Source organism: Scylla paramamosain, chromosome 17 (genome assembly GCF_035594125.1).
Source record: "Scylla paramamosain isolate STU-SP2022 chromosome 17, ASM3559412v1, whole genome shotgun sequence".
NCBI classification, from domain to species: domain Eukaryota; kingdom Metazoa; phylum Arthropoda; class Malacostraca; order Decapoda; family Portunidae; genus Scylla; species Scylla paramamosain.
In genome coordinates, this window is record NC_087167.1 from 4062803 (window position 1) to 4077500 (window position 14698).

The 14698-nt window shown below is 44.1% G+C and overlaps 2 protein-coding genes across 2 annotated transcripts in view; one reads left to right on the forward strand and one right to left on the reverse strand.

Moving 5' to 3' along the window:
• The window catches only part of LOC135108337 (phenoloxidase 3-like), a 34857-nt gene that overhangs the window by 19739 nt on the left and 420 nt on the right, over positions 1-14698 (reverse strand). The gene's annotated exons all lie outside the window — the stretch shown is intronic.
• Positions 1417-14698, forward strand: part of LOC135108338 (probable G-protein coupled receptor B0563.6) — a 21699-nt gene continuing 8417 nt past the window's right edge. The window contains exons 1-2 of the mRNA XM_064019219.1: positions 1417-2054; positions 5415-5645. Coding sequence (XP_063875289.1) covers positions 5515-5645 — 131 coding nt within the window. The 5' untranslated portion in view covers positions 1417-2054; positions 5415-5514. The remainder of the gene's footprint in view (positions 2055-5414; positions 5646-14698) is intronic.

The following is a 14698-nucleotide window of genomic DNA, read 5'->3' on the forward strand; positions in this document are numbered from 1 at the left end:
AAATGAGAGCAAAATAAGAGCATATGGGTCTGTCAGGGATCTCCCGCATCCTGCTCCTTATAACTGGTACTTTCCCTGAGTGACGTGACCACATCTATTCAGCAAAGCAGCGGGTAGTGCACAGATTTCTCTTTCAGTTCTCAAGGACGTCAGATCACATGCTAATGATACATAGACTGGATACTTGATCAGTTCTACGAATCACGCCGTTTGGGAGGAAAAATAAATAAGTAAATAAATAAATAAATAAACGGAACTCCTTGGTATCAATGGCGGTAATGGATGCAGTGAGATGATGTTTAGTGCATTATCCGTGGCTTCTTGTGAAGCAACACCTGTAGCTTCCTGACTAACACATCTTATTAAAGGGGAGACATACGCAAACTTACTAACAAAGAGACAGACAGACGCATTCTCTCTCTCTCTTAATTGTACCTGTAATATCACAATCAAGGCCACCAAGCAGGAAAAAAAAAAAAAATCGTATTATTTGTTAAAGCTCTCACACTGTCTTTACCATCACTACTACTAATATGAAAGCTTGGGTGACGGAATGAGGAAGGCGGGAGGGAGAAAGCACGAGTACACAATGATAAACTGCAATATAACGTGAATGAGCTTAAGTGTTATCTTGTGGACCTGGTTACGCTGATGCGGTCCCTGTTCCCTTGGTGTGGGGGAAGAGATGAGGGCGAGGCGGAGCGGGGGTGAAACGGGAGAGGAGGGAGGAGGTTGGAATAGGTGGAGGAGGAGAAAGATTGAAACAGAGGACGCGGAGAAAGACTGGAATAGAGGAGGTGGGAGGGATGGGGTGCTGGAATAGGCGAGGCGGGAAGGGTGGAGGTTAGAATAGGCGAGGTATTGGAAATGTTGGGATGGGCGAGGTGGAGGAAGAGTTTCCCAGTGCTAGGATATCTGTAAACAAAGTCAACGCTCATTAAAGAAGCACAGAATCAAATCGGTAACTTCACAAATACAAATAACGCCACATCTTATATACCCGTTTTTTATATCACATTATGGGCAAACTATTCTATCTATCTGCCACTTCAGGTCATCATGTGTCAGTGCGTGGGTGTGGTGTAATCATTACCTAGCGAACCTATGCACAAAAATATATCAAGGTTTGCTGTCTTAATATTCTGCCTTTTCTCTTTAATATTCTGTCGTTTTGTCCAGTGCGTATATGTTAACAGGAGTTTTTTTTTTTTTTTTTTTTTGCCTTAATAGCCTTCCCTTATAAAGAAGTTGACCCTTATTCTGTATTTTAATGTTGAAATGTTTGTAATTCCACGGTTAATGATTTCAACCTTTTACACACACGAGGGGGGAGGTGGCGGTTAGTGATGCGTATACGTAGTAGATGCAGGTGTCAGAGAGAGAGAGAGAGAGAGAGAAATAATGCTAGGGAAGGGGCGTGGCTTACAACGATGACCGAGGAGGGCGGCGGCGGCGGCGGGGAGAAGGGAGGGGAGAGAGGCAGCGAGGGGAGGGCGGCGAGGGAAGAGATGAGAACCAGCAACAGGTTAGGGAGGGAGGCATGAGAGGGCGGGAAGAGGTGACGTCACGTGGCGGAGGATGCAACGGGCTTATTGGTGACGCAGGAGTGTGTGGCGGGGGAGTGGCCAGGTGACGTCAGGAATGTCAGAGGGGCGTGGCATGTGGCGGCAGCGTGGCGTGGCGTAACAGTCAGTATTGCTCTGGTGGGGAAGGAGGGAAGGCAAACGAGCGGCGCCCTTGCCTCTCAATCCGCGGAGTCTTTATAGTTACAGCGCCCAAAACAATCTGTTGGTTAATCTCTTCTTGTCCCTCTAAGTCATTGCCGGACACTAGACTAGAAAGGAAGATAATCACATTAGAAAGGAAATATAACTGATTGAGAAGGGAATACGGTTTTTTTTTTTTTTTTTTTTTTTTACGATCGCCACACGAACGTTCCAGTTGTTGTGGCTAGCTGATGTTTCATGAAGGACTGACTGTGTCGTGACCGTGTGACACTCGCCACCTCCTGCTGCTGCTGCTGCGCCTATTGCTGCTTCATCTATTGGTGTTTGGTACGTATTGCTGTAACTGTGTGCGTGTGCGTGTGTGTGTGTGTGTGTGTGTGTGTGTGTGTGTGTGTGTGCGTGTGCGTGTGTGTTGTGCGTGTTCATTACACATGTGCACCCACTTTCATAGTTTTTATCAAACTTACATGCACAAACACACGCGCGCGCGCACGCGCACACACACACACACACACACACACACACACACACACACACACACACACACACACACACGTCTACGTACGTGTATCGTGTTTCGCGTGGTTAACAGCTACACAGAGAGAGAGAGAGAGAGAGAGAGAGAGAGAGAGAGAGAGAGAGAGAGAGAGAGAGAGAGAGAGAGAGAGCTACACCGAACAGACACCCTATCCCGAGGGCGTGGTGACCCTGAACAAGGCCCAGGTCAGGTCAGTGACGGGAGTGTCTGTGGTCACCTCACCCTGCTGGATGAGGCACACAAGCATGCTGCACGTGTCACCTGCACCACGCACTAACACCGACAACAGCGACAGCAGCAACGACAACGGCAATGTACTGCTTCCCTCGCTGTGACAGTCTGGAGCACCGCCCTCACAATGGCCTGCATCAATAAACACTTTACTCTCTCAGCATGACCATTTCCAAAGGTTACAGAGATGATCAGCCGGGTTCTCAAGGGTGTTTCTCTAGTTAATAATGTAGAAATTTTGTTCATCTGTCACTGTAGCCGTAAAACTACCATTGAAAATCCGTGTAATTTCAACTAGAGCCTTTTGAAAATAGTCGAGATGCGGGGAGAATTGTTTCAGAATATGGTCCAATAATGCACGAGGCACACAGCCAGCACGTGCCGCACATGACGCACCCGAGAGCCGCCTGTAGGTTATGGCAAGGCACGGAAACGATGTTCAACTACTTATATACTGAAGGTTCCAACACCCTGGCTTCATCTCCATCACAACGGTAGTGTAGCGGAACGCCTCCACTGCTTGGATGGGCCTGAGGCGCCTGTCCACGTGCTTCTCCACACAACACATGGTTATTATACATGGGTGGTACACAGCAACACTCACTATAGTGTGAACGCTGTGCATCTTTCAGTATACATTATGTTATACAAAGGCGGAATTGCTGTAAAATAGGTGCCTAACGGAACTGGTAATTTTAGGATGAAAGCCATAAAATCTGCCCTAACTAGAGAGAGAGAGAGAGAGAGAGAGAGAGAGAGAGAGAGAGAGAGTCCCTCAGTCATGAGGCATCGGCAGGGAGATAAGAGACGCAGTGAAAGGAGACCTAAGGACAATAATTAATCACGCAGAAGAGGACGGGGAGCGGGACGGCAGAGGACTGGGGGAGTGTGCCATGGAGGGTCATGTTTTGCTTAATGGTTTAGTACACGGGGAGAAGCCAACACTCTCTGCTTAGCCCCACTTAGCCCCACCCACTGCCACCCCAGCCAATGACTCACGCCAAAACCGACTCCACCAATGAAGTGAGCGAGTTTACCGCTAAGATGCCACCGCCCACAACACGCTAAGACAGAAGTGTTTCAGCAAAATATCAAGACATCTTTGAGGATAAAACTGGCTATCTTTTCTGGAATTTCCTCCCATAATTCACTTGCTGGGAGTGACCTACCAAGAGGATTTTACTCCTTCATTTTCTTTATTTCTTATTTCTTTTCTTTGACCACGTGAAAAGGAAAGGGAAAAAGAGAAAAGCCTTAGAGGTGCCCAGAACGTTGATCATACACATTATCTCCAGAAGTGCCAGTCAGGAGAGGAACATCACACACACACACACACACACACACACACACACACACACACACACAGCCTTAGCCAGTATCCATACAATAAACACCATCTTTATTCACTATGTTACTTATCATGGCCACGACTGCACTTATATAGATCGCCAACTGAGGAGATGCAAAAATACACATCACAATGGACTCGCATAACCTTCATGCTAAGTCTCTCACTAATCATAACCCCACTATTTTCTCGGCTGGCTCTCTTGCGCTCTTATTTTAGGCGAAGATTACACGATTTTACGAAGCTTTGCGGGTGCTGCCTTGAAATCAGTGAGCTGTGTGTTGTCTACCAAATTCTCGGTCTATAAGCATCTAGTTTCGTACGATTTTGAGTTGAAATGGACTGATTCAAGATGTTCCAAGGATAAAAACAGCCACTACCTTCAATAAACTGGAAGAACATGATCCAGACCCAACACGCATCAGTCAATGAGGGCATCGTCTTCACTCGCACCTCCTTCCCCGCCAATCCAAGGTCATGACTAAGAAGCCGCAACCTTTTTTTTTTTTTTTTTTTTAGCTCCTTGATTAATGGGCTTGTGTTTGCTATATGTTCGTGCGTCAAGTGAAGCCTCGAGGTGACTGAGGACTCGGTAACCTGGTGCTGGTGCCTGTGTGTTTCTAAGTCTCATCTCAGATTTAACAGGCTCTTGTGAAGGTTCCTGAGGTCTTTTTCAAGGACATCTTCAAGACTGAGCACAATTTAAGGAGTGTTTTGATTTGTTGCACATGGTATTAAAAAAAGGATGAAGGGACATGAATTACACGAAAAGCCTCACTTGCTAAATTAATGTGCATTTTCCTTACTATTTCTTTAATAACTTTTTTTTTCTCTTGCAGGTGCTTGTAGAGGTATTGTGCAGCGCTTTTAGAGTTATGAATTGCTGCACAGTGAAGGGATTATGGTACAATTAAGGAACGGAAAAAGCTTCACTTGTTAAATTAACCCTTTGACTGGCACTTAGTACACCTTTTCTTAATCACCCATCACTGAGACATCTTTTCTTGCTCTACATTCTCACCTAATCTTCGAATTGGGAAGAAATTGCAAAATGTATTCTTTTTCATTGCTAACTTTTTTGTAAATGCTTATAAAGACTTCACGCATTGCTTCTGGTGCTGCTAATTGTTTTGTGTCGCAGTGAAACAGTTAAAGTCTATATTTTTCATTTATTTTATTTATTATTTTTTCATTATTATTATTATTCACGACCGGGCTTCGCTTCGCCGCCAGAATGAGAGAGGGACACTCAAGCCTTCCATGACATTATGTAAGCAGAATTAATTAGGCCGATCTGCTGTGTGTGTGTGCGTAGTGGAGGGTGTGGGTGTCAGGATGTACTGGCGGCTGATTACACACACACACACACACACACACACACACACACACACACACTAACTAGCAATAATAATCATCAGCAAACAGTGTCTTGAGAGAGAGAGAGATACGAGTACACCGCTGACAAGTTCGAGTACACGTATGTAAACAGTGTGTGTGTGTGTACCCTTATGTATATACGAGTATGTATGCATGTATATATAAACCACATTGCTGTTTCCTTTCTTCACAGGCCCAGAGAGACTAAGCGGAGGAAAAGTAGGAGAGGAGAAATAAAAGGGGGGGGGAGGAAGAGAGGAAGAGGAGGGGGGAGGGGAAGGGGAGCGGGCGGCATGGTGGCCCCGTGTGGTGGAGATGGCTGCAACCCCGCTCCCCATCACCACCCAGCCGACACCCTGCAGCGCCACCCCCACCACCCGCAGTACTACGTGTCCGCCGCCCACCTTCCCAACGCCATGCTGAGGTACGTACGCCCATACTCTCATAACCATCCCTTCTATCTTAACTCCACTTCACCATCACTTTCATCATACCCACTATCCCCATCACCCATCCAAATCACCATCACTACCTGGCCAACCGTTACCATCACCACTAACCTGTACATCATTCCATTACCAGTACCGTACCTACTATCATCCAAATCACCACTGTTAACATTATCTTAACCATTACTATCACCATCACTTCACTAACCTATACCCTCACCACCATCACCACTGTTATTACCGATGTTTATGACTGGTACGGAAGGTCTCTACAAGGCTGGGGATGGCTGGGGATCGCTCGTATAATTTGATCTTCCAGTCCTTGCCAGCATCGTTATCAAGGTCCCTCACCCTCTCTCTCTCTCTCTCTCTCCGCACACAAGTCGACATTCTCTCTTCTGTCACGATATCGAGTGGTTGATAACTGTCAACTGGCCCGCGCGTGTACACACCACCACCACCACGGGGGAAACAGCAGTGCGTAAAGAAAACGGAATTCTGCACCTCACTTAACATTGGTTCTCTCGCAGGAATACAAAAGGCGAGGACTGGCAGAAAGAACGGCAGTTATTTAGCGGGTCCCCTCAGTGCTGCGGTGAGGAACGTGCCAGTTTAATTTAAGCTTACTGGTGGTGCTTTAATACATCTGTTTGTTAGGTATGCTTGATTTGTTTATTTCCGAGGCCAAAAGGCAAATTCAGGTAAACAATAATAAATAATAAGATAAATAAAATAAGTAAACAAAACTATATACTTGAGTAAAACGAAAATAGACGAGTTTTTGCATTACGTTTTTTTTTTTTATGATGAGAGAGAGAGAGAGAGAGAGAGAGAGAGAGAGAGAGAGAGAGAGAGAGAGAGAGAGAGAGAGAGAGATAATTACTAAAACATCGAAACTGAAACAGCCTTAACGTATCGTCGACAAAAAAGTAGATAAATGTAAATGAAAAAAAAAAAGATAGAAAAATCAAGAAAAGGGGAATACTCTTTAGAATTCCTAGTTAAACAAATAAAGATGGAAATACAAAAAAATGGGAAACGGTCACTAAAAACCTCTCCAGAGAATTACACAAATAAACAAACAAAATAAAGAAAAGAAATGAAAATAAAATATAAACTAAAGGGAAAGTAAATAATCTCAATAAATACCCTTCGAGAGAATTACATAAAAAAAAAATACAAAACAAACCAAGGTAAATAAGAGGAAATAATCTCACTAAAAGCCCTCCACAGAATTACGTAACTAAACAACAAAACGAAAGAAAAAAAATATAAACTAAAAAAAAAATTAATCTCATTTTAAAAACCATCTAGAGAATTACAAAAAAAAAAACTAAACTACGACGCAAGAAAAAAATAAATAAATAAGATAAATAAACAAAAATCACTAATACAATCGCTCAAAAGTTCTCAAGCAGTAACAAGAACAAGCCTCGACGACTAATCATCACAACACACAAGAATAACAAACAAGGCGGAATCTTTTTAACAGAATCGTTCACTGCCGGACCCGAGTGACACGGTGACATTATGTAGCATGCGGCACTTCCAGCGGCGAGGACAGAGAGAGGTCAATGACTCGCTGAGAGACGAATGGTTCAGTATTGTCAACAGGTGGACGGGACAGGAATAATACCGAGAAAGAGGGAGGAGGAGGATGAGGCGGAAGAAGAAGAGGAGGAGGAAAGAAAGATAAAGGAGAAAAATGTGAAGGTGGACGGAGGAGGAGGAGAAGAACGAGAGAGAGAGAGAGAGAGAGAGAGAGAGAGATAAGTAAAATTGATGGGAGAAAGTTATTTACATAACAAAAAAGGATTAAGGAAGGAGGAATAAAGAAAAAAAAAAGTGCGCTTGGCAACGGAAGATAAAGAAAATAAAGAATAAAAAAGAACCAAAGGAAAACGAACGGAGAGAAAGTAATAGGAAGAGACAGAATAAGAACAAATAAAAAATATGAATAAGACTAAAATATGGTGGAGGAAAAAGGGAAGAGAAAAATGGCAAAACTGGAGGAATAGGAGGAACGGAAAATAATAAGGAAGGAAGTAAGGAAGAAAGAAAGGAAGGAAGGGAAATTGTTGAGAGTACCGAGTCACGTTCTCTAGTGGCCATTATGAAAAAAAAGATAGCTGTGTGTGTGTGTGTGTGTGTGTGTGTGTGTGTGATGACTTAAAATCAATCAGGTGCACAAACACCCACCCATACACACGCCCACCCAACCCCCCCACCACACACACAGCCCCTACCTCCCCCCAACCCTCTTGACAACCATTAGTGCCTCGTGACGGGATGTTTGGACCGCATAATGGGGGACCTTGGAGGCTGTCTACCACCACAAGCCACCCCTGCTAATTGCTCCCATGCTTGTAGTGAAGGATGTGGGTTACTGTGATTCTCCCCCGTTATTTTGTGTTGAGGGAAAGCACCCCATTCATAGGCATTTCGTAATATCATCCCTTACATTTTACAGGGTGAAGTGAAAGTTGTTTAGGCTTTCAAGGGTGTTAACGGTGTCTTTTTGATTCTAGTGCTAGGTTAACAAGTATTCCGCGTCATCAAAGGGAGAAATTACTCTTAAGGTCACGAGCAAGCTTTTAATATTACGGACGAGAGTGATACATAGTTCTTAAGTCTTTTCGGGTTGTTCGTTATCACTTCCTTTCGCGGTAAACATCAGGAAAGGTTTGGTTCGCTCTTGTTCACTCATACGCGATCCAGCGCATAATTCACACTGATCCTATCACTTCGTACATTCCTGGGGTGAATACGGATACAACTCGGTCGTTTCCCGTCCCATCACCGGGAAATGCGAGTTGACTGGTTCACTGTGTATGAATTCACTCCCACATGTTTGTCTGTCTGTCAGTCGGTCTGTTTGTCTGTCTGTTTCGCAAGACATCCCAGAACGTTATCAATGGATGTCGATATAATTTGTGGTGAAAACGTAAGCCTTAGGCCGAGGAATGATGGGCGAGGTGTCGAGGAGGGTTTAGATATGAATGTTGACTCAGGATTTACTTATTTATTTATCATTATTATTATTATTATTATTATTATTATCATGGCTATTTTTTTTTTTTATTTTCAAGTTGCCTAAGACTTCCTGCGCATAACAGTTTCACAGCATATTACAGAAAATTTTGTTATGAAAGAGGGAGGCGAGTGCATGGACAGCCTGGGAGCAAAGAGAGAGAGAGAGAGAGAGAGAGAGAGAGAGAGAGAGAGAGAGAGAGAGAGAGAGAGAGAGAGAGAGGGGGCGTTTAACCGATGTGAGTGAATAAGGCTGATTTAGCTGTAGAAATACAAAATTAAATAAAATAAATATACTCATCACATCCTCCTCTTCCTCTTTCCTCTCTACCTCTACTCATCCTTCCCTTCCCTTCTTCCTCCCCAGCAGCGTCACCCTACCCCAAACCTCCCTTCCCCACAACTCCCCCTCATATTTCTCCCACATTCCGCTTCTCCCATTCCTCCTCTTACTCCTCTTCCTCTTCCTTCCCTCATATCCGCTTCTCTATCCACGCCTCTTCCTCATCCCTTGGCCCCCTCCCCCTCCCCTTCTCCCGCCCCCTAAGTGCTGACCTGAGGGTGTAAGGTAACCAAGGGTATCGAGAACGTGTGTGTGTGTGGGGGGGGAGAGAGAGAGAGAGAGAGAGAGAGAGAGAGAGAGAGAGAGAGAGAGAGAGAGAGAGAAAAGGTAAAATATTAGGTTTCCCAAAGATGACAGTACCACGATCCACAAACATGTACAGTGTTCCCCGTTAAACATTTGCACTTTCATTTTCTAACTCGCATGACATGTTGGTGGTGCCTACGACGTTTCCCACACCGCTGCTGCTGCCCAACGCGGTGAAAACAATGAGTCGCTGGGTACTGACTGCTCGCGTGTGTTTGTGACTATGTTTGTTAGCGTGACTGTTTGACGAGGTGCGTGGTATACTTCTACTGTTAGTGTTCTTGATTACGTTCCCGTGTTGTTACCTTTGAGTTCCTGTTGTTCCTAACTGTTGTTTTAAGGCGTTTCTGGTAGTTTCTTTCGAGTTCTTAGCTAACTGTTCTACACACAAAACTTTCTGGTTTCAGCTTGTTTTATGCAGTCTTTATTATTATCAATCATTACTATTATAATCTTTTTTTTTACATCATTACTAGTTTTCTTTAATAACACTACCATACAACACTAACACTACCATACAACTCTGTGTACACCGGACCTTTTCACCTCCCCGGCTACGACCCCTCTCGCTGTGCTGGTGTTGCAAGTACGTACAGAAAATAACTATTAACCCAAGGGAGTAACCGTCTTTTTCACTATACAACGCGACGTGTTCTTTCACCTAGATGGCATCCCAGGTCCCTCCTCTCCCTATGCCGAGGAGGGACAAACATACTGCTGGTAAGGAGAAATATTTATGAAACGCGTCAAGACCGAAATAGGTGTACTAAATCTGATGAAAATTTTTTTTTTCACTTCCTTTACTTCTATTACTCGTCAGCCTTGGAGAAAAAAAAAAAAAGATGGATGAAAAATACTCAAGATTTCCCGTTAGTCACAGACCCTGAGAGAGAGAGAGAGAGAGAGAGAGAGAGAGAGAGAGAGAGAGAGAGAGAGAGAGAGAGAGAGAGAGAGGCGATATGGAAAATGGAAATACGTAAGGATCTCAATAATCGAGCAGCGTTAAAATAATAATAATAAAAAAAAAGTAACTCAAATGACACCTCTTGAAAATCTTATACCTGAAAGCAGCCAGAGGAAGAAAAAACGATGAAAAAATTTATATGCCCACTACTTTTTCCCTCCCCTAACACGTTTCAATCCAATCAGTGAAAGATAAGCACAAAGTAACCACCACCACCACCACCGTTCGCGCTTCACTGCTCATTTGAAAGATTGACACACACACACACGGAAAGGGGGGACACAGAAAAGGCTGTAATGGATGAGTAGGAAAGGGAGTGAATGAGGTATTAAGAGGAGGAGGAGACTGACGAGGGCAAGGAGAAATACCGAGAGGAGGAGGAAGAGGAGGACGAGAAGATGACGGATGGGCAGGAGGTGGATTTAAGACGGCCACCACCTGTCAATTAGAGGCGGAAGGAACGTCTTACCCTCTCCATTTTCATTTATGGATAACACCCTCGCGCCTCCTCCCCTCTTCCCTCTCACGGACCACGAGGAGGAGGAAGGTTAGTGCAATAGGAACGCAGAGATGAAATGGGGTGTGATCAAGAGAACGTGAGATAGATTGAGTGTAGAGAGGAAGGGAAGGAGTGCGAGAATAAAGAATGGAGGAGGAGGAAGAGGAGGGAAGGAAGGTTACCTGTGAGTGATTGGCAGGTGTCAAATGGTCAGGCGTGTCACATGATTCTTGGGTGTCACCTGTGTGTGTGTGTGTGTGTGTGTGTGTGTGTGTGTGTGTGGTGTGTGTATTTATCTTTGGAAAACGATGATGATCTGAAGATAAAGATATACAACAACAAAAACAACAAGTATGGAACCAACACCATCACCACCACCAACAACAACAATAAAAGCACAAACAACTAGCTACAACAGAACCAACCTACACACACACACACACGTGCGATCACTAATTGATCACACCACCATCGCAACCACGAAAAATGCACACGAACCTCGTTAGTGTACATACAGCTCCCTCAACGAGAGAGAGAGAGAGAGAGAGAGAGAGAGAGAGAGAGAGAGAGAGAGAGAGAGAGAGAGAGAGAGAGAGATGCCTCACCATTACCGTGACGTCACAGTCACTTCGCGTCACAGTCACTTCGCGATTGGCTATGCTGGCAGATGCATCAACCAATGAGAGAGAGAGAGAGAGAGAGAGAGAGAGAGAGAGATCGATCCACACCACAACCCACCCACAAGGATTTACCCTTTATTCCGGAGTCAACTTAATGACAACAAACACGAACATTCCACACTGTCCTGCAACACGCAACACAACGCACACCTTGCTGTATCTACCATTGGCACCTCCACTGCACCGCCTTAGGGTGTCAAAGGAACCCTCGTAATTACCCACATTCAAAGTTTGGCCCAGATCTGCCTGGTTTGCATCTAGCTCAATTAGAGGGCGTGTATTTGCTAAAGACGGGTTTGACATTACGAAGATTTGTGACGGTATCAACATCATTCATAACTTAATAAACAATCGGAGTAAATACGAAATATAATTAGCAACTACCATAATAAATAAGATCCGCAAGTCAGTAGTAGTAGTAACATCCATAACTATCTGGAATAACAATTACAACCCGAATGATCACAAGTCAACAACTACCATTACAAATAACATTCACAAGTCCATAAAAAGCAACCACTATCTACTATCACAACCACCACCAAGACACAGAGCAGCCTTCCTAATCTGAGAAAGAAAAATGTAAAATATATGCAAAATAATCCTGAATCCTAAAACTTTCGCAGACAAGGGCAGAACCATTTCCCCTACGTCATCACACTAACCTAACCTACACTCGTACAAACTGTGATACATACGAGCAATAAAGACATTTGGTGGTAGATAACAAAGGCGGCTTATTACGTGCATACATTATTTGACACACCACCACCTGACTGACTGACTCTCTGCCTGACTCACTGACTGGTCCTGTGGTTTGCATCTGGTTTTCTTCACACACACACACACACACACACACACACAGTAACGGGGCTGATTAACAAAATGCAAGGTCTCTCTCTCTCCTCTCTCTTTAATCCTTTTCTTCCGTCGTTCTTTCCTTCCTTTATCTGTTTCTCTCCCGGGCAATCATCTTATTCTCTCATTCCCCCTTCCCTCTCCCTCTCTCTCATATAGTAACTCGTACAAGTCATTCATTATAGGGACATTCATCACTCCCCTCACTTCCTCACTCTTCCCCACATCCCCTTTTTCCTTCCTTCCCCACTTTCATTACGGATCTTTTCTCCAAAACCCCATTCCCCGTTCCCAATAGTCCCTCGCTCTCTCGCTCTCTCTCTCTTCTCTCAAGGACAATATTTGGTGATGATTATTGTTAGTTATTTAATGTGTGTGTGTGTGTGTGTGTGTGTGTGTGTGTGTGTGTGTGTGTGTGTGTGTGTGTGTGTGTGTGTGTGTGTGTGTGTGTGTGTGTGTGTGTGTGTATAAAGAAACCTTGCGTAGGCTAATCCTAGGGAGAGAGAGAGAGAGAGAGAGAGAGAGAGAGAGAGAGAGAGAGAGAGAGAGAGAGAGAGAGAGAGAGAGAGAGAGAGAGAGAGACTTGATAAAGGATATAACGACTGGCGGGATGAAGTGAATTAAGGAGAAAAAGACGGATTAATGAAGAAAAAGACGGATTAATGAAGAAAAATAAGTAAATACGGAAGAGGAAAGGGAAGTGTGAAAAGGAAGGAGAGAGGGAAGGATAGGAAAGGATGATAGGAAGGGAGGGAATTACTCGTCCCCTTCCACTGACGCGAGGACACACACACACACACATACACACACGTCGCCTCTGATTCAAACTAAGTCTTTCTTTCCATCATCACTTATACTGTGTTTATTATCGTTGTATTCACACACCGTTTAACTCTTTTACTATGGCTTCTGAAAGTGCGCATAGCCGTTGGTGCAAAATTGTAAGAGTAATTTCTCAAAGCATGCCACCATTGACAGTAAAATGACGGAATAAGTACTTTTTAGTGCCTACAGTCTTATTTTTGGTCGGTAAAATTATGTTGGATTTCTTATAAAATAACAGGCATCATATTATTAGCTGTTCAAGGATTAAAAGTCGACCTTCCTCCGCTGTGGTTTTTCAGTAAATCCCTTGCCTGTTGCAGCTTCTACTCAGCTTGATATTGTAGTCTTTTAAAATTCTAAGCGAGGATTTCGAGAGACTACGTACATTTGCAGGGAAAGGCGTCATCGAATATCTTGTAAACCTTTTTAGTATTTGCTTAATTTTTACCCAGGGTGGATAAAAATAAAAACAAATTACATGTCCTATACGCAATCTGAGGGCTAAACCACTTACACATTTAATTCCCTATCGCTCCACTCTTCGTTATAACCAGAGGACGAAGAGCTAAACACCATATGTCTACAATCTTGCACCTACACTCTTACTCTTCCTTCTCGTGTCTCAGCTGTGTAAGGAGAAGGTTACTGACAAAGGGAGTAATTGATAGAGTTATGGCGCCGCGATAAGGCCAGGGGCGCCGGCTAGGGTTACGCTGCAGTTAAGGCGCCGCGATAATGCCAGGGGCGCCGGCTAGTTACGCTGCAGTTATGGCGCCGCGATAAGGCCAGGGGCGCCGGCTAGGGTTATGCAGCAGTTATTCTGAATCTGTGTATCAAGTATCGGCAGGTTCCAATAGAGTCAGGTCTCGATTCCCAAAGACAGTCATGGGGATCAGGGACGCATCTTGAAACACTTTGTTCTCTCAGGCCTACTTTTAAAGGCTATGCAGATCATTCAAGTTTTCTATAGGCGTTTTCCTGTTTATGGTACACAATACTTGTTAAGCTATCAAGAAAACACCCATGAAAATCGTAACTATGCTATGAAAACTAGGCTATATTTGACTTTGTAATGTCTGAAAGTAAAAAGGATAATTTATTTGATTTTCAAGTATAGCTATCGTTCATTACTGACACCCTATCACCACTATGTACTATATATTAATATGGCGTGTTGTCAGTCTTCGCTGCCTTCCCTGGCCACACACACACACACACACACACACACACACACACACACACACATATACGAGGAGGCACAACTAACTTATTACCACCATCCCTGCAAACCTTGGAAACACCTAGCCAACTATATATAGAGTGCCTGGGTATTGTTTCTCATTGTACCCTCCTTACAAGTTACCCAGGTCCACGTATATATAGTGGTTAATTTACCTTCCCTTTACACGCGCACACAACGAAACGAACGAAAACCACAGACACGGACGCGAGCTTTCAATGGGAATGGGCAACGTTCCGCCGGGTTTCAAAGTGCACCGGACAAAATAAGGGAGAGACAGGAT